At 44.1% G+C, this 25,402-nt stretch overlaps 1 protein-coding gene across 7 annotated transcripts; it reads right to left on the reverse strand.

Moving 5' to 3' along the window:
• Positions 1-543: 543 nt before the first annotated feature.
• Positions 544-24,257, reverse strand: MSRB2 (methionine sulfoxide reductase B2). Of its 7 annotated transcripts, none has more exons than XM_051611320.1 (7): positions 23,862-24,257; positions 22,632-22,738; positions 21,581-21,657; positions 17,604-17,751; positions 16,310-16,413; positions 6,586-6,687; positions 544-1,154 (listed from the first exon to the last, which is right to left on the reverse strand). In XM_051611320.1, the coding sequence occupies exons 1-7, from the start codon at positions 23,965-23,967 to the stop codon at positions 1,118-1,120; spliced, it is 681 nt and encodes a 226-aa protein (XP_051467280.1). In that variant the 5' UTR covers positions 23,968-24,257; the 3' UTR covers positions 544-1,117. The 7 variants fall into 7 exon arrangements, with proteins under 7 accessions (XP_051467280.1, XP_051467284.1, XP_051467287.1 ...); XM_051611324.1 differs by lacking the exons at positions 544-1,154; positions 6,586-6,687 and adding exons at positions 10,749-11,267; positions 14,133-14,226; XM_051611327.1 differs by lacking the exons at positions 544-1,154; positions 6,586-6,687 and adding an exon at positions 10,749-11,271.
• Between the last annotated feature and the right edge of the window lie 1,145 nt (positions 24,258-25,402).

Here is a 25,402-nt window from a genome sequence, read left to right on the forward strand (position 1 = left end):
ACAATAGAAGGACTCAAAGCTAATATCATTTAAATCAACGGAGATGGCCGAGTTCAAGGCTCCGCCGGCTGCGGAAGCGGCGGGACCGCTGCTCCCGCCCGGCTCCTCCTGCAGGAGCCTTTCAGGTGGGAGCGGGGCGGGCCGTGCCCTGCCTGCGGGGCCGGCAGGATTGACCCGCCGGGCGTGGGGCGAGGGATGGTCGGAGGAAAACGCAGCCCCCATGCGGGGATGCTGGGCGGGTGCCGGTGTTACTGGACGGGAAGGATGCAGGACACCACAGCGGAATGACACGGCGACAAGGCCAACACCACGGCAAAGAACAGGCTCCTAGACCAGCTCAGAAGGCGCGGGCAGCCTGGAGCAGGGGCTGGCTTCCTGGGATGCCCGCTGGCTCCCCCGGGCTGCCCGCAGCCTCCGGCGGCATCCCATGGGCACGGCAGCAGCCAGCCCGGCCCCGCGCCACCGGCAGCGGGGGTCCGGTGGCAGGGTGTCCCTCCCTGCCCCCGCGGGGGGTTTGTCAGCAAGGCCACTGGAGGAAAGCAGTACGCAAAAAACATGTTTAATAAGGAGTCCCTTATTTCCCAATACAGAAAACCACTCATGGGGAGCACAATGGTTCGCTGAGGACAAGGTCCTGACAACACTCTGCTTATTTGAGGATCGCTCATTTGAAAACTATACAAGGGGTATAGAAAGGTTATTAGACAGAAAAACAAAGCAGATGAATGTTGATGAAAATGCTAGTTGCTCTCCGTACAGTTTTTAAAAGGGTGTTAATGCTCCCTAACTGTCAGGAGGCACTATGATTTGGTCCTAATTTTTTCCTCCCTGACAACTTCTGATGACTAAAAGCCCTGACCCAACAACAGGGCACTTTTCCATCCCAGTAAACAACATGTTACACCATCTCTTCCATAAATGTATCCAGCTCTAGATAAAAAAAAATAAAAATCAAAATAAGGTTTTCTGGTCATTGCTCCTTGTTATGGGTCAGAGACACCTTCTGTTTTCTAATATCCTCCCCTGATTTCTTCCTCGCTGGCTCATGTCCATTTGCTCTTGTACCAGTGTGGATTCCCACAAAAGATCTCAATCTCTGTGGGATTTTCCCTCAGGTTTATATACTGCAGTCACATTCCTTCCCAGCTCTCATTCTGCCAGGGCAAGAAAAGGAAGTTCAGGATTAGACTCCCTGTTTCTTTGTCACCCAAATCACCTTTCCCTCCCCCTTTCTCCATATGAATTAATCTGCTGGATAATCAGAACCGTAACTGTACGTAGTCATCCAGGAGAGTACTCATAGCTCCTTGGAGAATGCCGTCAGCATTTGCCTTTCTGCCAAAACCCTCACTTCATAGTGAAGGGCTATATTTACCCTTTTCATGGCCATGTTCCTCCAGCAGCTCATGATCACTTTGTCATTAACTAGTGCGCCAAGGTCTTTTTCCTCCTCTGTCTGGCAAGGACTACTGAGAGCACAGTCATAGCACATGTTCTTACCATACGTCCCAAATGTGTGACCTTCTTAATACTGCATTTCATTCCTATTTACCACTCAGGTACTCACAGTCCTAGGCTTCCTCCTACTGATTTTTCAAGACTCCTCCATGCTGGGATGCTCTTCCTGCTCTGTGGCTTTGTCAGATGTTAGCAGATTCCTTCTTTTGTTCTAAAACTGTTCATGAAAATTTTCCGCTGAGTCCATAAGACCAAAGAGATCCTGGGCCATGGCACAGGGGCATCAAGTTCCCTCACTTGCCTGTGCTAGTGGTAAAAGCCTTGGGACTGCTTTTGCTAGAGATAATTTCTGTGTCTAAGAGCTCTTGACGTATTTGTCTAATAGCTTTTAGAACTCAAGCAGCAAGTAGTTCTATTAAATTGTTTTATTAAAAATTATTATATACTATTTAGTAAAGCTGAGTTTTAAATGAATAATTCCTGTCTTGGAAACTGATGCAATATTTAGCAATGCAGGTAAAACAAGAGGCTTAAAACCATCTTAGGTATTCATGTTCCTCATGCATCTCTCCTCATCTACTGTCCAACCCTACAGGTTTCTCTCCTGATGAGACATCCTACATCCTATTGGTGTTTTGTTGAATAGTCTTGGCTGTAATATGATAAGAAAACTACCCTAATGATTTTTCACTAGGAAGGGCTGACCTGCCATGGTTGTTCGGTTCCAGGACAGGATTTCCAGTGGAGATCCCTCAACCCTCATTTCTAAGTGCAGTTGGGTTTTTCTCCAGCCCAGAGTTAGACATCTTACATTTGCTGGCTCCTTGCTGAGCCTACTGGCTCACTCTTGCATTCTTTGTTGATCACCCACCTCTCACTATACCAGGAGCCTTGGGGCTGGGTGCCCAGCACCTACAATTTCGGCATTGCAAAACCACATCTCTGCATCCATTTAGCCCTGAGGCTTTTATCTTTGTGGAGAATTATTAACCAAGTCAGGGACATGAAAAACATCTATTCAAGGAGATGCTGCATTTTCTTTGGAAGTTGTCCATACATGAGCAGCACTGTTTTACCTAGCCTGGTTATCTCCTCTTCAATGCTCACTATCCAGGAGGCGCGGGAGATTGTTGTCCACTCCACTGTATGAGAACCTTTCTCATAATGAGGACTGTTATCATGTCTCCTCTCAATGACCTCTTCCTGAGACTAAGCAAATCCATTTCCCTTTAATGTGTGCTTTTTAAACACCTTAACATTTTTTGCTGATTTCTGCTAAATTCCCTGTAGCATTTCTTCAAGTGTAATGTCCAAACTCAAACATTGTACAGAGGCTAAGCCTCACCAGTGCCAAGTAGAGCAGAATAATTACCTCAGTGTTTTTACCCATAGCACTGCTGCTAATATATCCCTAAATGACATTTGTTTTTCTGCATAGGTTTTATCTCACTTATAATCCCATGCATTTTATCACGCATGTAATCCCTGGTTTACGTGGTTCACAACAGCCACTCAATCCATTCCTGCACTATTGCTGCCTTATTAGTTATTCTTCATTTCAGAAACTGCACAATTGATCTGTCTTTTGTCCCAAGACTGCGTTTTGTACTTGTTTTTATTACAGTGCAGCTTATTGATTTCAGGCAAGCTCTCCAATCTGTGAAGATCAATGTGAGTCCTGATCCTGTTCTCCAAATCAACCTCTCCCAGCCAGTGCTCTCAGGAGTTGAATTAAGTACTCTCTTTTCCAGTAGCCAGTTCATTACTGAAAACACTGGGGCCACAACAGATGCCTGCAGGTCCCAACTTGGCACGTCCAGCTTTGACATTGAACTGCGGATGTGTTCTCTGGTATGATTCAAACATTATGATTCTGATTTCATTTAGATCTTGTGCCATGATTTTGTTTGTAAGAAGAGTAAGACTTTTGACACCAGCAACATCGACATAAATCACATCTATCCCTTGATGCACTTGGCTAGTTAGTCCTTTAAATAAGGACACTGAATTAATTCAAAGTGATATGTTCTTGATTAATCCATGCTGATATTTTCTACTGCCTTCTTATCATTTATGTCCTTACAAATTGATTAATAATTGACTTTCATTATCATGGTTGCACTGATGGATTAATACTTCCCAGGATCCTCTTCTTTGCTCCTTTTTGGGCTTGTAAACACATGCCTCTGGCATCAGTGTCCTCAGGCAAGTCACTGACAGTGTGAGTCTGCATTGCCTGTAACTTTGGCCAGTCAAAAGCTGGATAATAATTAGGATAGAGATTTCAGTTTGTTGCATACAGGAGCATGACATGCATGGTCTAGTATAATGTTAATACTACTTAGTATCAAATACATTTATTGAGGGTTGCAGATATGACACAGGACCCACAGGAGACCCGCACCTTTCTGGAAGCTCAGTTGGAGCTTCTATGCAGACTATCCATGCAGGAAAACCGCGAGCATCTAGAATGGGATAGGGCATCTACACATATGGTAAAGTAACTGCATCCCTAAATATAAGGTGTTCATTAGTAGTCAAGGGGAAAAGATAGGTGTAACAAACTGTCCTCAGGAGGGAACTGTCTTAAGATGGACTCTGCTGGCCTTTGAAGATGCCACTCCCATTTCACTGGCATTAGAAGGACTAATATTTTGGCAGCTATATGGTTTTCAAGGCATTCTGAAATTTAAATGGTTTAAATGCCTAGCAAGAGTTTTGAAGTACTTAGAGTGCCTTGCTCAGACTGGCCCATCCTTATGCTAGCTGATTTTCAGCACTACCAAAGACACCCAATATAGGAAGTTAATTACTCCAAAGCCTCCCGAAATCTGGAGTACCCTCTTTACATGCTTATAGCTCTCTAATTATCAAGAGAGCCTGCACTGATTAAACCTTAGCTTGGGCATTTGTGTTGATTGAGAGGAATTCAGGGGTTTATAACTCAGCCCTGTCTATCAAGTGCAGAAAACAGCCTTTTGCTCACTCTCAGGATGTTGCAAAGATAACCATGTGAGAGCTTGCAGGGCACTCTGATCTGCCACATACACCCAAGGCAGAAGGTTTTGATGCACCGTTGCAATAATAGAAACTCACCTGAACTGCTCACAACCCTGAGCTGTGTCAAGACCTTCCACCAGACCTACAGACAAGACACTGATGGCAGGGCAAGCCTAACACAACAGCAAATGTAGTAAATAAAGAAAACATCAAAGATCAGATTACAATTACTTCTTGTTTTTTGTTACCAAAATGACCAAGACCTCTTCTGGACATAGTGAGTCTTGAAGGAACTGCAAATCCACAGGTTGAGCTGCATGCATACACTGATGCTCACCTGATGTACAAGATTTTGACAATCAATTATAGCTGAACAAATGAATGACATACAGTACTGGTAAGAGATAGCTGGAGCATTTCCCTCATATGTGCCTTTGTCTGCAAGCTGTCAGAAATCTGTAGAAATAATTCCACTGCCAGTAGCTTCCAGGCTGTTTGATTTAATCCATGCCTCCATCAGCTTCCCCATAAACAGAGCCCGCAAGGAGTTACAACAGAATAGCTCAGATCCAAATGAGCTGCTGCAGTTTCCCGCCCTAGCATGAGGACTGAACCCGACTTACCCTAGGCCACCTGTCCCTGCTCACCACTGCAATGTACAGTAGAGGGATTTAGCCCTTATTTGTAATCTTTTGTCTGCAGCTTTGTTGTTTGGGTGGGGCTGCACCTGTTCTTGGGGAGTGGGAATCCCTTAATTACGGCTGTGGGACTGGGCAGCAAGAGCTGGCCCTGTGCGCTGGCACACAAAGGCTTAGGGGAATGCGTGTGAATTCAGTGCCCTCTTTATGCCAAGCCAAGACTGAATGCAAATCCTCCTCAGGTCTTCATGGCTCAGCTAGTGCATTCCCAGGGTTTCTGCCTTGTATTTCACACGCTGGATTGTCCTTTCTTTAGAGGGCAGAGATGCTGCCTCCCTGTATTTCAGATTCTTGGAGTCTGCAATTGTTTAGGAATAGCAGTTGAGGGATAATAATACGTTTCAAAGTGGACTTTTGGCTATAGCATCAGCAGTTCTTTCTTGTTATCAAACTGAATTTTCTTGCTGAACATGTACCTGGTGCTCTGAAGTGCTATGTTAGTAATGATAGCTTAAGTCACAAAGACACCCAGGTTATCCCCTGTAGTGAATCCTCAGGCATGATGCAATCCCAATCTCTTCTCTCGCTAATCCCAGTTACCTGCTGAAGCCCCTGTCCATGCTGCCTCGCTTCAGCGAACGTCTCATCCCTCCCTCCCCTGCCCTACACTTCCCTCTGCTCTTGAGACTTCATACCCTGGTGCCTGGAATCACCAGGTTTTGCCCCCTCTTCTACCTCCCTATCCAAGCTTTGCCCTTCTGCATTTCAAGCCAAATGTCAAAGGTCTTCCACCAAAATGCCAGCAGAGAAGACAAGGACAGCAGGGCCAGCCTCCACCTTTTAACTCTGGAGGTCCATGCCACAGTGACCTCTCACGACTACAAATTTGTGCCTAGACCTTGCGCTCCCTGGCTGAAGTGCGACCAGTTCATAAGGAAACTAGAGTGTAGCTGGCTGCTAAAACCGACCAAGCCTGAAGGCAGACATCCCCCGCAATCACAACACAACAGTTTATCCCACCCTTTTCCCCAGCTCTAGCCAGTTTCCATGACTCCTCACGCCAAACGCCGGGGGGGCGGCGGGAGCCGTGAGCTCCCGCTCTCGGGGCTCTGCCGCCACCTCGTGGCGCCGCGCGGAACGGCACGGCCAGGAATGGTCCCTGGGATGGCGCTGCCGCCGCTCCCCCGGCTCCCCGGGGGTCTCAGGCGGCGGGGCGGGCACCAAGGCCCCGATACCCCGGCGTGGGGCTCGGGGCCTTCGTGCCCGCCACGCCGCCAAAGCCTCCTCGGGGCTGGGTGGTGCGACCTGCCCTGGACACCCCCGTGCCTTTCCACAGCCCGGTACATCAAAATGGGTTAAACCCCCTCCAAAAAAAAAAACAACAACAGGCTGCCCAAGGCACAGCAACGCCTGAAGCACTGCAATATGACCAAAGTAAGCCCTCCAAATGGTTGAAATTTGCTTTCTTGCTGATAGCGGCCCTTCCCACCTGCTGCGCTGCTGCCTGGGTGGCTCGTGGCCCACAGCGGTGCGGTTTGAAGGCTGGAGCCGGCAGCAGATGATGAGCGCCCAGTCCCACCGTGGAAGACTCCTGTGAAAGGAATGAAAAGGGGGCTTAGCTGCGGCACCCTTCATCTCCCTGCTGCAGAACGCAGAACCCATCCGCCTCTCTCCTCCCCTTGCTCCTCGGCAGCGTGCAGATGGAGACCTGACACGCGCACCTTCTTTGAACAAGTAGTAAGAGCCGCAAGGATAACTGGGGTTGAGAGCCAGCTGTTGTTGAGTTTATATGACAAATTAGATGTTCAGATGTAAGACTGATTGCAATTAGATTGCCACCTGCCATTGCTTTAATCTGCATCCCAGATTTTTAATTGTTCGGGGGGGGGAGGGGTGCTGTTGGCACATGAATGCGTAAGGACTATCTTAAAAGGCTCAAAGCATTAGGGTTGCATCCTAGTCATGACAAGTAGGGCCACCCCGTTTTTTAGTTTTAGCCTGTACTGTGAATTTTGGTCTCATTTTTGAGCAGTTTCTTCGTAGGCTTTCTAGGACTTCTGTACTCTATGCTTCCATCCACAAATTTATTTACTTACTTTAGCAAATGCAGATTATTTAATTTTAGGCTTGGCCAGCTCTCTCCAGTTTGGTTTCTGGAAAACCTTCTGCTGTCAAGTGGCCAGCATTAATTTTCATTCTGTCTGATTTTCAGCAGGTCCCTATCTGAGGCCTATTCTTCCTGGCTGTTACCCAGGTGAGCAGTCCCACTGCAGTCAGAGTGGTAATAGCTGTCAGTAATTGGTACTTCCACGGGCTTGCAGGGTCAGGGCTTGCTTCTTCCCCTCCTTTGGATAGTGCTGATTTGCTTTCAAATCACGCTTCATCAGAGAAAGAGAAAACGAAGATTTTTGAAAGGTTTGCTATCAGGTTCCACAAAGGGATGTGCTTGGGAGAAACATGTTGATTTTGTTGGAGAGACACACAAAATAGGCTATGATTTGCATAAGGAGCTACTGAAAGAGGGGGAACTGAATGAGAGGTCAAGGGAAGTGTTTGCATTGATTTCAAAGAGTATTGGATCAGATCCACATGGAGCATCTGCATCCTTTGATGCACCAGCAAACTGTAGATAACAAGCCTCTCTTCTCCATACATGCTCTACCTACGGCATTATGTGGAGAAAGGCTTTGAGACTGGCAACGGCACAAGCCAGTCTTAAAAGATCAAGCAGGTCTGTATAATCTATTTGAGAGAAGCTGTTTTTTCTAGGTGATCTAAGGTTGCAGCAGGTTTGAAAGTGAACGTACCCTAGAGGTCACTGCAGAGCAGCCATTTGAGCCTCTGTGTTTCTGAGGGAAAGCTGTCAAAATATGCTGGAATATGAAAGTAGATTTAAAAAAAAAAAAAAAAAAAAAAGTAGTTTGACGTGCCTGTGAGTAGTCACTGTCCATTTCTCTTCAAAACCACCAACTATTTGCCACACCTCCACAGAGCAGGATCCCAAAACTGTACCCCGTTACCTTTCTTAGATGGAATGTCACCTCCTTCATGGCACACCCCCCACCTCATATTGCCACCTACTCCCTATACCGCATCTCACCCTGTGAGGTCTTCTTGCTGCAGAGTAGCCCAACTTCCTCATCCTGTCTGCATCACATCTGCTTAGCACCCACAAGCTGACCATGGTCCCAACAAATGGTCTCATTTGTCCTTCTGCAGCCAGAATAACGATTCTGATAGCAGAGAGGTCCTTGCAGCCACTCTTGTGGTTGCCACAAGCTGGGAAATCATCACAAGCACAGCTGAACACCTCTGATCAGCTGTAGTTACCTGTGGAGAGGTGCTTAATGGACTTAGTTAAATACCATGGCATGGGCAGAGTGGAAGAGTTTTACTGTGTCTCCTTAGAGCAGTTAATCTGCTATCTTTGTTCTAAGAAAGGCTTTTTTACTGGCAATTTCTGCCTATTCTTGAGGCAGGTGTAGAGCAAGAAGGTGAAATATTGCAGAAAAGAACTAACTCAAACTTTAAGACAAGGCAATATTTAGAGTCTAGAGCTGGCCAAGCCACTGCCTTACAAAAAAGAGCCATGGATCTTTAACATCCAAGTGGTCAGGCCCTCAGTTTGACGTCTCAGCTGATAAAACAGGAAAGGTGAAAGCAGGGGCAGAACCAATCTTCTAACAGCTGGCTATAGGAGAAGACAAATTTGTAAACTGAAAGAGGGACAAAGAAAAAACATTTACCCCCTGCTTTTAATAGAGATTCATTCATAAAAGTAAAGCGAAGGCTACAAGGTCATTGAAAGTTACATGTGATCTGGTTTTGGAAAATGCCCTTCTTAGAGACCAAGCCCAGAGGCAGAGGCTATTTGGGCTATTGCCAAGGAGAAGTGTCATGTAGGCCCTTTTTTTCCTTCTCTGAGGGCCTAAGGAAACTCCAGCTCGACATATTGTACATAACAAGGTTTAATGACCTTTTTACATAATGGACCTAAGCATGAATACCCAAGTGCATTCAGGAGAGGCCCAGGACTAAGAGGTAACGTAAAGCCTGAAATAGGGAGGGAACATTTTCTGGATTGGGAATAGGGTCATGCCTGGGCCAGTGAATGTGTGAGGGTTCATTTTGCACCTGGTATTCTGATTAACAGTGCGGTCAATCTCCTGAACCTCCCAAGCATGAACACCTGCTTCTCACTCTGCTCAGATCCTAGCCCTTCACAACGCTTGCTCCTTCAGTAATCCAAGAAAATGCATAGGCATCCCATGGCTCTGTCAGCACCGTCCCCAAGAGGCTGTCACACCAGGGAGGACTGATCTCAGCTTCCCCATTCCTGAGAGCTCACAGTCAGCTCTTTAGCTGCCATCCTCTACATGCTTTAAGCCTACCAGCTGTGTCCTCACCCTTCAGTGCCGATTCCTTCTGGAAAGGAAAACATGAATATTTCTTATATCTCTCTGACTCCAGCACCTTCCTCTGTGTTGCCTTTGTCTCAGTCCTAACAGTTGTGCAAAATACTTTGCTATCCTTTCCTGTTCCTTTCTTTGATCATAAAATGTTCATGAATCCATCTTCATATCTTCCAAAAATGACACCTGAGCAAAGATGACCTGGCTACGGGCCATCATTTCTACCTCCAATACATCAGTAATGTGGCAGGGCAGCACAGTCTTTGTTTCCAGAACTAAGCAGGCTACTGTCCCCGGCAAGTTTTTCTGGAAGTCACTTTGTAAATACTCTCAAACTGTGTGCTCAAAGGAGGGGAGCTGGTTGAGCACAGCTGATGCCTGCTCTGGCAACCTCCTGAGAGCCTGCAGGCCAGATCCCCACAGTGACCTCCAGCAGGAGCAGATAGCTGCTGACTCAGATGTGGGCACACTGGGTGATAATCTCTCAGGCACTAAGGGAAATGGATGGAGTGTATGGAGCTAGGAGGGTTCAGGCACAAGGTGAGGGTGAGTGCAGTTAAGAAAGCCAGAGCTTGGGGGATATTACAAAGGGATTTCTGAGGAGGAGAGAGGAAGGATACTACAGAGCGAAGAAAAAAAGAATAAAACAACAACTACAAAAGAGAAGACAGTAAAAGGGAGTGCAATAATGGGCATGAATTTCTCTTTCTTCTGCCCCATGGCAAGCTGCCAATGCCTTCCACACACATTCCTTAGCGCTACTAAAACCAGTCCCCATGGACACACCTGCCTTGAGACAAATTCTTTTCGTCTTGAAAAAATCTGGGCACTTCTTCAATAAAGAGCTTTGCTTTTTAACTACTTTGGCTTTGTGAATTTTGGCAGCAGCTCACACTTGGAGAGCTTTTGAGAACCCTTTCTGCAATCAGATTTCCCTGCCCTGTCCCAGGGGTCTGTGGGCGAGTCACTTCCCACAGCTGTCCCTCAGCTTCCTATTCTGTGACATGTGGCTCACCACTGCCTCAAAGGGCCAGGGCCAGGCATCACTTATGTGTAAAGAGCTGTGAAATCCATGAGGTTGATGGGGAGCTGAGCGTTACATGACATGCTGTGAGGGTAGTGTTACTGCAGCTCACCCCTTGGGTATAACAGGAGGTGGGACGGGCACAGGAGCATGGTTTAAAACACTTCGCTGCCCAGTGCAAAAAGTCATTAGTGAAAGGAAGAGGAGACAGTTCAGTTACGTGGTGACAGGATTCATTTCTTCTACACAGTAGTGCCAAGGTTGAAGACCAGAAAAGAAAAACATGCTTAGGAGTACTAGCTAAGCCCTCACCATCTTGTTCAAAGCCAGAAAACCAGCAAAATCCACACTGAGACTTCTTCAGTTCCTTTTCATGCAGGCTGCCTCCTGAGCCACCACATACTGGAAGTATGCTGGGGTGGCCAAATCCTATTTTTGCTCTGAGAAAAGTCTCTCTTCTCTTGTTCCAAACAAAATCAGAGTAGATGGTCAACAATCTTAAAAGACAATACAAGTTATTTACAGGGTGTTGCAATGGAAAAAAGCATCACTACAGTTCTGTGGATCCATGGCTAAAATAATGGGCATTACAATTTCTAGCAAAAGAAGGGTGAAGCTGCTAGTAACACAAGAGTAACCTGCTTCTTCTTTCCTTTCTTCTCTTTGTGCTCACAAAAAAGCCGTGCCGTGTCCCAGGCAAAGAAGTTACTGTTAGCAAGCTGCCTTGCTTCATTTCTGCCTAAAGCTGTCATGAAAAAAAGAACATCAGTTCATTTTAGAGTCTGCATGGCAATACACAGCACACAGCCAGTGTATGTAGCTGCCTAGTTCCTAACCAAGCCTGTACCACCTTTGCATACAGGAAAGCTGGAGAGAGACTTTTTACACAGGCATGTAAGCATGGATTAGGGGGAATGGTTTTCAACTGAAAGAGGGTACATTTAGATTGGATGTTAAGAAGAAATTCTTTACCATGAGGGTGGTGAGACACTGGAATGGGTTGCCCAGAGGAGTTGTGGATGCCCCCTCCCTGAAGTGTTCAAGGACAGGCTGGATGGGGCTTTTGGGCAACTTGGTCTGTCCCTACCCATGCAGGGGAATAGACCTAGATGAACTTTAAGGTCCCTTCAAGCCCAAACCATTCTATGATGCTATGATTCTTTATGTGCCGAAGTTGTCCTAGTTGTATTAGCTTTGGTTTTAATACCACAGCTGGAAAAACATATGGTAATTTTACCTCCTCTCTTTCAATAATTCATTCCTCCCCCAAACAATCAAGCACCAAACCAAGTTTTAGAAAAAGCAGGGTCTGAAGATCTGGACATTGTTAGGAGCCATGCAGAGTCTAATTCTGGCTTGGCTGCCAATTTAATTTATAGTCTTGAGCAAGTCAATTAAATTCTCATCAAGTCTTCCCTCAGTAAAATTAAGAATAATTACTTGCTTTGTAGAGATGCAGCAGAGACTGAGGAAATCTTTAAATAGTTTATTCAAGATGTTAAAATCTCTTAAGAATTATGTAGAAACCTCAATTAGGATTTATCAAAAGATTATTTAAAAACACAATAGCATAAAAAGTATCCTCATTGAAACTAATTAATGAAATAACAATGTTGAAAAACTTCTAAGATGTGAAGGATGGAACATGTCTGCGGTTGCCTGGCAGAGTACATTCAGCTCAGAGAAGCAACTGTGCTCTATTTGCTATGGTGGAACAAACTCAGTGCAGATACACAAGGAAATTCTTGTAGTCTATGATACTCTTTAATAGTGTCTTCCATTTTACCATTTTTGTTATTCAAGATCTGCCAGCACTTTGGATCTTTAGCTGGGATCTGTCCTGGTGTGGTTGGTACCGCAGACACAGAAGATAATTAAGTCCCCTGCTCCAACGAGCTTATGGTCAAAGGTCCTGAATGTCCAGCAATTTACATAATATAGGGATGAGGCCATAAATATCAACAACTCTGTTTAAAGATATAGAATTAGTTTGTGTAAATGCATCATCACGGGAGATAAGCTCAAATTCATGATGAAAAGTGTCACAGGGATTCCCCTGCGAGATGCATGAAGCACAAAGTAACAATGGAATCATCACAGCTGTGGGTGTACGTCAGTTGCCTGGACGTGCTCTGTGTGCATTCTGAGAGGTGCAAATATCAGGGAGGAGGCCCAGAAGAGGCAGGGTAACTAACTGGCCCTGCAGAGTGTTAGATGGATCTCCTCTGGTTTTGGCAGCCCAAGATAAAGCACAAATGCATTTGAAGAAAACTTGACCTTAAATTTACTGAGGCAGATGTTACTGGCAGAACACAAGCCAGTGCCATCAGCACATCTGAGACAAAACACAATGTGGGGCCATGTTGTCATAGATCTTGAATGTAAAAAGTAGAAATTTGAGCTGATATATAGAGAATGAAAAGCCACAAGAGGGAACACTAAAACCAAAGACACAGCTTGCATTTTTATACATTAAGGTCTTTGCATATCCTCAAAGTTAATTGTTAACCTAATAATAATGCTGTGCTCAAGAGATAATTATCTCATACCAAAATGAACATGGTCCTTCTATCCCATCTTGTACTGTAAGACAAAGAATAGAAAACAAGGCTATCAAATTTGCCATTTTATAAAGCAACATGTCCTGGTTTGAGCCAGGATGAAGCAAATTTTCCTTTTACTGATTTTTTTTCCTTCAGTAAGCTTTCTTTTAACTAGTAGCAGAGTGTCCCAGCTAGGAATGATAACAAATGGTGGAATGTTTTTCTAACTGCTGGGGCTTCAAGGTCACACCTTCACTCTGCCGGCTCAGACACTGCGGAGAGATCTATAACCCCCTGTAGGAGGCTGAGTTAGACAGACAGCAAAATGGGCCAGAGATATTCCATTCCATGTATCTACATAAGCTCAGAGGAAGGAGAGAGATCACAGAAGACAACTTCCTTCCTGCTTCTTCTTCTCTTCTCTTCCGTCCATTGCCGGTGTCCGGGGACGACTCCGTCCATCCAGCACCGTCAACCCCCAGGCTCCAGCTCTCCTGACCCTCATCACTCTGTGCTTTCTCCAGCAGCAGCTCTGGGATTTTTTGGGACTGTTCCAGCTCAGGAGATGCTGTGGGAGTTGCTGGGGGGTGGAGGGAGTCAATAGGGGTTTTGCACATTTCCAGAACATCCTGAACACATTTGTAAATAATTGTGCGTATTTTCTTTTATCATTGGTGTTTAATTAAAGCTGTGTAGTTTAGTTTTCAATCCAGCAAAGTCTCTCTCTTTTTCTCTCTCTCCTTCCCTGCCTGGGTGGGAGGGGGAGGGGATCAAGAGCATTGTTGATTCTGAGTCAGATGGTGACACACCACTGAGGAGTAAACCATTTGACCCATACAATTTTTTCACAAGTGATAATGTAATAAAAAGATGGATCAGGTAAGAACTGCTGCCTTATCCCCACCATACTACTCGAGATTGCTGTGCATCCAGTTCCAGCCACTATCTGATACAGCAAAGAATGTAAGAGGAAGAGTCAGACATTGGCAAAACAAAAGCCTCAGAAGAGCTAATTCAAGCAGTTCATACCCATTTCCTTCAGTCACTCCTCCTTTACCTACCCCTTCCCTTTTCCTCTGCTCAGCCTGCATCATCCATTTGTACAGCTGTGCTTTAACAGAAGAGGGGCAAACTGCCTGCAGTGGGGAGGGCTGGGGGTGGAAAAAGAGCTTCTGTTCATTTGGGGTTTATTCCAAATTTATTACTGGCCATGCTTGCAAAGCAAAATTATTTCCCCTCTCCCCCTACTGATACACACACAGGGGTACATACAGACATCCAAGCACTTTTAGATTTACAGTGAAGCAAAGGGGCAGGATGTTCAAACACCTCTCAGTATAGGTACTCCAAACTGCAGGTTACACAGCCACACTGTGTATTGGTGGCACAAGGGCCATTACTCTGATTTGTCACATGCATTGAAAGCCAAACCTTCCTCTTTTCCCCATTTTCAAATGAAAAAGCAGAACAAGGTTGCTCAGTTCAGTGTCTGTTTTCTCTGGGGCAGCAGAGCTAGGTTTATGCTGATTTTTTGGTGACATATCAGTGCAGGTCAGATGCTGTCCTTGAAGATATGGGTCTGTTTATATATTTACGTATCTGCAATCAACACTGCAAAGCTAAAATGGAGCCTTACAGGACATTTTTCTCAGGTCATCCTGCTGTACCAATGAGGAGGCTGCTCAGCACAATGCCAGGGTGTTTCTGCATGGCAGAGCATGGGGCAGCACAGACACAGCAAGATACACTCTACTGCCTGCAACAGACACCTCCGATGACAACATGACTGTCACCATCTATGAGGCTACACAAAACCAGTAGCAGCAAGTGTCTGTTCCAGTGACACGGCTTCACACCTCCAGTTGCCTTGGTGCCATTCGGGTTTAGGTTGGCTGCAGTGATCGCTGTCTTTGTAAGAAGTTTTTTAAAGTTTTATGAAATGGTAAAGGTCTCTTGTAGAAAGTAAAGACGAATTTAAAACTGCAGAGCTCCAAGACAGAAAGAGCAAAAGTAAATTCAGTGCAACAAAGGTTTGCTTTCTAAAGACATTAAGCAGTTTTAAGACTACACACTAATCTAAGTAAATGAACACACCCTTGTTATTACAGAGGCAACCAAAGTGGGAAGAATGGAAACAGGCTGTTACAGGTAAAGCCAAATGAGATGTTGCTTAGTAACTCTCAGCAGGGAAGCATTTCAACCCAGCCATTTTAGGGAACCTGATGTTCTGACTCAAAGATTATTTTCTCTGGAAAAAAATCTGAAACCAGGAAAGCTCAGTTTAACAAACACACAATTAATTTTCCTGTTACAGCAAACCATGGTGACAATGCTTGGGAGAATACAGATGTATTTATGAACTTGTACAAGGAGGAACAGACAAGGCATGTTTTCAGCAAAAGCATCACTTTACTGAACATGTTTTTTCTTGCTGATTTTTCACCCCAAATACAGTAAACTTCACATTATTTTTTATTTTCAAATTGTGAAATACACAAGTGATAACAGAAGTCTGGAGGTACTAGACAGATCATCCTATTATTATAACATTATTTCTGTAAGATGAAGTTCCTGGAGCAAACCCTACATCAGCTCTGCTGTTGGACACAGGTGGAAAAGAAGAAAAAATTGGTTCCTCCACTTGTTCTGTTGCCTGGAATCATTCTAATTAGGCCCTTCTTCAGGACTTTGCTTTTATGGGTTCATGGAGAATTCATTTGGCTTGGCCAAAGGTCTCTCATATCGAGGGAAAAAAAACCCTCAAACCTTATATGGCGATTCATGTTATTTTTGCTTCCCTTTAGAAAGATATGATGTTTCCTATGAAAGTAAAAGCTCTGGGGTGATCAGGCATATACATCTGTGTTCCTTGCTGCCACAACTACTGTTCAGCATAGGCAAGAGTAAGGTTCAGGACAGCACTTCCTTTCAGCAGCCTCATTACAGATAATGATGATAGATATGAATGTAAGCTATTGCATAGATTTTTTTAAAAAAATATTAAAACATGGAAAAAACAGATAAACATATCACACTATCCATGAAAACACAAACTGCCAAAGAGTTAACACATGAATATGTATTTTATCAACACTGCTAGTAGCTGGAAAGCAAAGCTGTAATAGCATAAGTACTAAAATTTGAGTTCTGTGTTAAAAGTGTGACAGTTTTTCACAAGCCTGTTGTACAAGCAGTGAAAGGATGTTCTGTAAGCCACAGAGATTCATGTCTTACTGTCCAGAGCCTGGTCTGAAGTTTAATGAGACACTGTTGATACAGAACCTCTGCCCAGAAGGTGTGGGACCATCATCAAACACATGGCCTAGATGGGCGTCACACTGCAACAGAAATTATGTACCATTATTACCATTACAACTATGGCCCAACATTATGCTGCTATCTACTGTGCTATCTTCAATGAATAAACTGCTATGATCTCTCTCTTGGGGAGAGATCAGAAATACATCCTGGAGTTATCACCTCTGGCCAGTGGGTGAATCCCAAGATGCAGTGTGTTAAACTAAATTGCATATTCTTATACCTTGACAGCAGTAATAACACAGATTTAGGGTTGGGAAGAAATGGTTAGGGGAGGCAGCTCTTTAGAAAAAGGCCTGGGTGTCACAGCAGGTCCTGATAAAAGCATGGGTCATGGGTTTGGGAAAGGTAAAGGTGCAAGGACAGGAACACTGTCTATAATGCACCTAAAGAGCCTCTAATCTCTCGTGCAGGCCATGCCAGCTGCAACAACATGTCCAGCTTTGCACTGTGCTTTGAGAAGCAAAAGGATCAATCAGAAGGAGTGCAAAATACAGCAACGAGAGGACCAGCACTTTAAAAAACACTGCCTGAAAAGGAACAATTGAAGGAATGGAGCCTTTCTAGTCTAGAACAGAGATGAGGGAGTCAAAATAACTTCCCAAAAAGAGAAGGGTGGCTTCTGTGAAAGAAGAGAACTTATAGAAGATAGCTGTGAAGTTGCAGGCCACCACCATCGCCATGCAGGACAAATAGTAATAAGCTTCAACTGCTGAAAAGCAAACTTAGTGCTTTCTCCAGTGTCTAACCAATAGTAGGAAGACATAAATGTTACAGCTCATTATCTAGTAAGCCTGTGGAGTTGCCATCACTGCATATTTCAAGAACAGCTTCAGCAAACACCTAACAGGACTGAATTAGGAAGAACCAACCCTGTGATGGGGCAAATGGCTAAATCTCAGAGTCCCTTCTACTGTCTGTTGTCACATACTGCATTTCACCTGGGGTCTTCTGAATTAATTTTCTGCCTAAACTCCAGCCCTTGAGTATACATACACAACTACTCTCCTCAGTCACATAATTTGTTGTATCCCATCCTGACTGCCTATATTTGATACTTTACTCATGTGTTTCCTACCAAGAAGTGAGACAGAATGGTTCCAGTGATACCATAACTCTCACTGCTGTAGATAGATTAATTAATGGGCACAAAACCCCCTTATTTATTAAGATTTAGGTCTTTTGGCTATCACCTCCAAAATAAACGTACCTGTTTGCAGACAACTTCAGTTCTAGTTGATCCCAATGAGTTATCTGGTCGTCTCATGATATTGGTGTTACTTTCATCTCTGCCACAAGTACCATAAGCTTCAGAAAATGATGGCCATCCAGTCCCAGAATTGTATTTCTTTTCTGAGCTATAGTGGAAATCAGATCTTCTTGTTAATGAGTAACAGAGATGTTACCAAAAAAAGTCTGGTTTTAGTAAGATCATTGGCGTTTTTCCTCACCCTTGTCTTGTACTACTATTAGTGACATTTGGCACAGTAAAAGTTTTCTCACTGGCATCAAACTGTGCTGGAATCTCTTCTGCAAAGGAAATTCTTGACTAGACCACAACGGGAGCTATTGCCTCACCATGTCCAGTCCACTGACAGTTTGGTATTTTCTAAAGCTTGAAAGAAGGTTTATTCCAATAACTAAGCACATGATTTAGCTGAATTACACCTGTAAACTTGAAGTTTGCAGCCTGGCTCAATACAGCACAACCTTCGAGAAGAGAGTTTACGAGAAGAAACAAAGTATGGAAAATGAGTATGGAAAATGGCTGGGTTGGTCCACCAGACCAGGCTCACATCTGATGATGGCTTTGGCTTGCAATGACCCATCAAAACAGTTTGGTATTCCTGTTGACCGACAGGATTATCAACCCTGTTTAGTTGCAAATTAAAACCTAGAGCATATTGGGGAATATGATCAGAAAATATTTGGGGCACTTAGCATGCAGGCATGAGGTCATGCCTCCTACTTAAAGTTGTGTTGGCAATGAACACTCTTCTCCAGCGAAGAGTGACCTAGTGTGTTAGAGCAAGAAATGAAGGCAGAATCACATACTACTGGGATAAGTGGTCTGGAGACCAACCACAACCGTTTCCTCCCTGCTTCCCGAACCCAATGCTCTTACTGGCACCTCGTGGTGGATGGAGGCAGCAACACCAGCAGCAGCTTTTCTGGGATCAAGGGGATTAGTCCATTAGTCAAAATAGAGTTGAAAGCAAAACCTCTAGTATATATCATTTGTATTTTGGTGGGATATTAATACAGTCCAGAAAAATCTGAAAGTCTGACATGCAATACCTTTTAGAAAGACAAGATAAACAAGCAGGGCAAAAAGCTTAAAACATTCAACCCAAAGAACAGTGCGTGCTGCAGCATTTTATGATTCACTGTACAGAGCTGTCTTTTGGCAATGCAACAGTGGAAATAAAAGAGGATTTTCAAACACAGAATTACCAAAAGCTAGTTAGTGTGTGGGCTATTGCTCAGTCCATTACACCAAGCCACAAAGACCCATGAGAAATGCTCTCCTACCACCTCCATAAAACCAGGGAGAAATCTGGCACAGCACAGAAGCAGGCTGCACCAAAGCAAATGCAGTTTGCAGTCTCTACGTTTATACAAGAAGGTATTCAAGGCTCCAGACCTACTTCTTTCTGGCCAAAGAGGGCACCCTGCCTTCCCTGCTTCTTTTTACAAAAAGCACACTAACACTGTGCCTACTAGCCAGAATCCCAAAGAATAACCTGGGGGAACACAGACATCTGTACATGACCTCTGAGTTTCCCTGACATATACCTGTGTTGTTTCTTTGTATATTTTCAAAATACTTCAATCAGAACGCTTAATTTTTTGGACACAAGGATCTTTCTCCTTATTCATAAACAGATATTGAGTATCTGCTCTGAAACCCTGTAGAGTCAGGGAGTGTCTTGAATACTGTGAGGGTTTTGCATCTGACCCTGACTGACTCCATTCTTTACATGCCGTTCCCAATACTTAAGTTTATTGTAGATGTTTTCCACTGCTAAAGAATCAATCTTTTGAGCTGTTAAACTAGCTCTCCACAGAAATGGTCTCTATGTGGTTTTATTAACAGTAATATCACTTAGATTCTCTAATAGAAACATTTTAGTACCCAAAAATATTGCTACTCAAGATCATATTCATCCTTTGAAGTATTTCACCACTTAATTTATGGATAAATGGACTTTCCCTAAACATATGCATTAGATTAGCCTTCGACGCACCATTCCTCCAGCACATGTCATTTACTTTGATCCCTATTTCAGTCATCCTGGATGGAAGCCAGATAATTCTAAAAAGTGCTTTTTGCTGTATGAATCTCAGCTGTAGGTTTATGGTTGGCTAAAGGTTTGAGATTTCATTAGAGAACCACAATTTGCCATCTATAAAGGTTAGGGGTTTGTTCCATGTATTTTGAGTTCTTTCAAATGAATATTTGGTAGCAGAAGGTAATAAATTTTGGTATAAATGTATACACACACATGTTCTTTGAAAGAAAGGAGGAAATGCTTCATGTTTACCTGTAGCTAATGATCTAATACATTTGAAAAAGAAAGGATGTTTCTAATGCATTAGGAAATAAACATGATGAATTAATCTCTTATCAAATACCATTTTTGCCCCTCATGTCTAGTGCCCTCCAAAACATAAAGCATTCATGCAGAAAAGAGTTTCAGATAATTTTGCACATTCAATAATTTTCAATTTTCTTAAAAGGTTTTTTGTTGTTTTGTTTGTGGATTTTTTTTCTGTAAGTTTGGGGAATTTTTATTTCCCTGTATCAGCTTTAGCATTAGTTTATGCTTTAAACAAAAGTACTTATATTCTCTGAGAACTGGATACTGCAAAAATTAGGATGACTGTTTGGTTATATTGTAGTTTAGTTAACATTTTGCAGCAGAAACAATTCCCTCCGGTGCTCATCTCTCTTCATGTTGGCCTGTCAATATCTATTGTCTAATATAAAGGATGTGTAGATTGAGGGAACATTTGAAGGAACTGAAGGAACTCTTCCACAGCTTAGTAATTTAAAATTTCTCTAATTTTATCTGAATTTTCCAGAGGTATTTTTATTTGTGTTCAGGATATTCTGCAATGCTGCACCAGCTTCTGAAATAATTTTATTCAAACGCATTTATTAGCAAACCTTTACAGAAGAACACACATTTAATAAAATATTTAATTGCATGACAATCATTTTCTTAGCCAAAGGAAAACAAACTATTCACAATTATCAGCCTCCAATGTTAACATTAAATTTCTTAGTTTTGGTTTATTTTTAACATAGCCAGTACATTTTTTCCCCCTCTATCAAGACCTATTGTTCCTCAGCTTCCCATCTGAAGTTTGAATTTGAAGCATCCTTTAAAGTATTCATAAAAATGGGCATATCAGCTGTATTCCATTGAGCTCACAGTTGGGAATATAAGAAGGCTATTTTCTAGATAAAAAATATGAGGAACTGTCCTTTCTGTTTCAGTTACAGAGACCAGAACACCCTCTGCACATCCCACTCTGAGGCACTCTGTTTCCTTTTACTTAGACTTTAATGAAGTTGCAAAATATGTAGTATTGTAAAGAGCACTAAGGTTAATAGTGCAGTCGTTTGCAGTCAGGTTTTTTTAAGTAGATGTAACAAAACCGCAAAAATAGCCAAATTTAATTTAGGGAACAAGAAGGGGTGGGTTGAAGAGGAGATCTCAGCTGCAGTACAAGGGACCTAGCAGTAAGAACACAGCAGCCAGACTAAGGCAGCCCAAAGGTCTCTCTAAGCCCAGTGGCATGAGAGACAGGAGAAGACTATGGAAGAGCACAAGAAGAGAGCGTAAACACATATATTTTGTGGCAAGTTCTGGTTTAGGGAACCTCTTCAGGAGAGAATTATTGTCAACCAAAAAGGACAGTGTGTGTAGCAGGAAGAAAAGGCAGACCCTAATGTAACAACTACTCTCTGCTGGCCTCTGGAGATCCTCATATGCTCAAGAAAAGGGCACACCATGTGCCCGTATCACCACAGGTATTTTGGCAATCTTATACATAGCACTCAAGCACCACAGGATTGCTCTTCTGACCTACAGTTCCCGTTCCTCTCACGAAAAGACACCACCCCTCCTGCCACAGTTGTAGCATTTTACAGATGCTGTGAGGCCTGAAGGGTGTTACCTGAACAGTGGGGCATTGCAGCACACGCAGTAGTATATTCCCGATTCTGTGTTATTCAGATAGATTCCACTGAATGGCTTTTAAAAAAGGAAGAAAAAAAGAGAAGTTAATAATGCAGGTCTTTAAAAGCTCACCATCTGGAACAACCATGTAGGAATCAGATTCAAAACAGGAGAAACACCATAAAAAGAAGGCTTCACAGGGGGGCTTTGAAGAACAAACATTAGCAGCCTAAAGAAATTAAGGGGAGGGTGCCTTTAGATTAATAGTGAAGACTACCCCCTGCCCCCAGAAACTTTGAGACAGTCAGATGCATAAATCATCCAGGTACCAAGGCTGAAGTCATGACCTCTGAGGAACTTGTAAGAAATGCAGGATCCCAAAGACCAGGGCTCTGCTACAAAGTGCCACAACTTCAAAGTTGCTCTACAAAGGGACTCTCCTCCTCTATGCTTGGTCTGGAATTGGGATCCTCGTTTTACAGAAAAGAATTTGGGCACAGTTCACACAATTTAATCCCACAGTACATGCTCTGCAGGCAGAAGCCCCAGCTCTGGGCTAGGGATGCTGGTGCTCCACACACAACACTACATAGCTTCCATCAGAGAAGGAAGAAGAGCACGGGGACAAGGTCCGTGGGTGATATGACACACGAGGAATAACCTGGCTCCTGAACGGAGTGCTATATATAAGATTTCCAGGGTGAATCTACATATGACTAAAAAAATGAGACTGCAGGACAAAAATATTATCTTCTTTCTCCCCTCTGGAGATACCTCCACTAGTGCCACACAGACAGGTAAGCTGGCAGTAAAGTATCCCAGAGAAAAATAAAATATGAAAAGAAAGTGGAATGATTTTTCATCTGCAAACCAGCCTGGGTCAGAACAAAATCCACCTGGTTCAGTATTAATCTAACTTTCATCCACAGAAAGGCAGGAGAAAACCTGTGAAGCGACTGAGTGATGAGAGCTCCCCAAAGCAGGTTTTTCTCTACCCAGCAGGTAGAGGTATTAGCTTAACCTTGAACAGCATTAGTGCTTTTACTTACTGGTTCAGTTCCTTTTTCTCTTGTAACATAGAATTGCTCTGGAGTCAGTTTTTTTTTCCAGTCTGTAGCAACAGTTGCTTCAGCTCGTTTAGTCAGAGAACCTTTGTCTTCAATTAGAAATAGAAAGATAATTTGTATTATTTTACCACTGTTCTAATAACTGTTAAGTTGATCTTTTCCATTACCACCTCAATTCTCCCAAAGTTTCTGTGGGTACAGACAGGAGGGCAATTCAGGGACATAAGAGCAGGGGTGAGAGCAGGACTTTGCATCTGCTTTCCATTTTGTGGGCTACATATGGAGAGCAGCTCCAGCATATCACTTCAGAAGACTCTGAAACGGTCACCTATGAACCAAGACACCACCCACTCATTCAGTTCAGCCTTTGTTCTGGATGCCCTCTACCTGGGAGTGTTCAAGGACAGGTTGGATGAGGCCTTGAGCAACCTGGTGTAGTGGAAAGCATCTCAGCACATGGCAGGGGGTTTGGAACTTGATGATCTTCAAGGTCCCTTCAAACCCAAACCATTCTATGATTCTGCTATAGCTTGAGATAACTGCTGGTCTCCTGGTGCTCCTTCCTCATCCCAGGGTACTGCTGAAAGGTTTGGTAGTTTGCCACTTGGAAACCCTCAGAAACTAGAACTAGTGCTCATTTCCAGGCTATCAAAGACTAGACACTTTCACGGGCATCAGTGGAAAGTGGTGCTAAGAAAGAGTCCAGGAATAAACCAACACCTACAGCACAAGAGAAACAGGGCTACAGTTAAGTGGGACTAGGAGAGCAGCAGTCACTCATTACAGTGTCAACCTCTAGCAGTGCCTGCTGTGATTCTGCACACGCTGTGCAGAACGTCCACGGTGGCGTGAGACTGACAGAGAATTAAGAGATTGGCTGAAAAGCGAGGAGTAAAATAGCTTCATTTCTTCCTCATCAAAAAGTCTGAGGTGGAAAGCCACATCCCTGCTTATCTCCAATCAGCAGAGTATGCGTGAAAAAAAACAGCTCCTGAGTGAGGAACGCTTGCCTGGACTCGCCTCTTGCAGCACGGAGCTGATACTGGGGGTAAAAATGGAATTTGAAAGTTTCAGTTTAGCTACAAAAGCTACAGCTCAGCCTGCCAGCTCAAGAGCAATACCCGCAGCAGGCTGACATCACCCCCATCGCCAGAGGACAGCAGGGCCGGGGATGCCCTTTCCCCCCCTCCCCACCCTCCCGGGGGAAGGTACCTGTGCTCCCAGGGGCGGTGCGGGAGCGGACGGTGCGGGAGCTCTGCGGCGGGGAGCGGAGGAGGAGGCGGGTCCTGAGCACCCTTTGGAGCAGAAGAGCCGCCATTCCTGCGGGGCGGGACTAATCCACACGTTCAGCTTAAAGACCTGCACTTTATAGGAGCAAAGCACCCGCTAAAATACTGGTGCTGCATCTGCAAGGAAAGGTTTCAATCACTTCCTAGCGAGAGGCAAAGAGACCGGCTTACAAGTCGCACGCTTGCTGCAGCCATGGATACGGCAGAATCCTGCCGAGGCAGCTGATGCAGCCGCTCGAGGTGGTTTCGAAGGAGAGCGAGTCTAGTATTTGCATGCACAAGTGCTCTTGCTCTCCTGAGTGAATGCTACAGGCTCTTGATTGAGTAATTGTGAGGGTGATGAGCAAAGTGGCCACGTGTTTACACGGTGTGATTTGCAGTCACAGCTGCGTTGACTTGGTCTATAAATATCCCTGTAATAGGACCTGTGTGTTAGTTTGGCCTCCTGTCCCTAAAAGGTAGACCTAAACATGACTCAGTTTGCTAAGTTAAGCTTTGTTGCCGTTTGTTGTTGTTTTTTTTTTTCCAGAAGTTGCATTTTTTATTTGGAATTAGTTCATCAATGCTGAATGATGTGGAAGGAGCTGTTTTGATTGCATCAGGTAACAAAGCTAGTAATGGTATTTAATACAAAATAGCTTTATTTTTTGTCTGATTATTTTTGAATAATCTTTAAATTAAAGCTAAAAAAAACGGTGTTGTATGCTCAGTCTTGTGTATACACATGCATTTTATTGAACCAACCTCATGTCTAAGCTGGTGAGTTCAACAGAACATCCCGCATAGCGTGTGATTGGTACCGTGGCTGTAATCAAAAACTCTGCTCAGACCCACTAAGCCATGCATGGAAAGGTGGAATGAGGCAAGGCTTGTAGATAATCACATTCTGTCTGCAGTGGCAGGGGAGAAAGGGGCACAGAGTTGATTAATGATTTTGTCCTGTATAATAAGACACAGTGGAGTGAAGCCAGAGTACCTTGATAAAAATCGTGGAGATATGTGCCTGTGGTTCCTCAGGACCATGATTCAGGGTGATAGGGAAGCAGGGCTGCTGGGCACTGAGGAGAGGGCAGGGTCTCTGCTGTAGGCAGAAAGACAATGTTTTTCCATGTTCAGCCATTTCGGGAAGTGAAGATCAGAGAGAGATGTTTCCATGAAGATCAGAGGAAGAGCCTTCCAAGCTCCCTTGTAGCAGTCATTTAGCCACTGTTTAAGAGGGAATTGGAACATGTTAGGAAGCCCTTGGAGAGAAGAGACCAAATTTGGCACTCCCCTGTTCTGGCAGATGACTTGGGGCTGGAAAGCAGTGGCAAGAGATGGTATCACTCGGGGGGCTCACTGCCACTATCTCCCGCTCAACTATGGAAGAGAGGCATTTACCTCCCGTTCCTGGCCTTGGTCTCAGGCAATGTTTGCTGCTGAGTAGGACGGGTAATCAATTGAGTTCTCCCTGAAGTATCTGGG

Source organism: Apus apus, chromosome 2 (assembly GCF_020740795.1).
Source record: "Apus apus isolate bApuApu2 chromosome 2, bApuApu2.pri.cur, whole genome shotgun sequence".
Lineage (NCBI taxonomy): Eukaryota > Metazoa > Chordata > Aves > Apodiformes > Apodidae > Apus > Apus apus.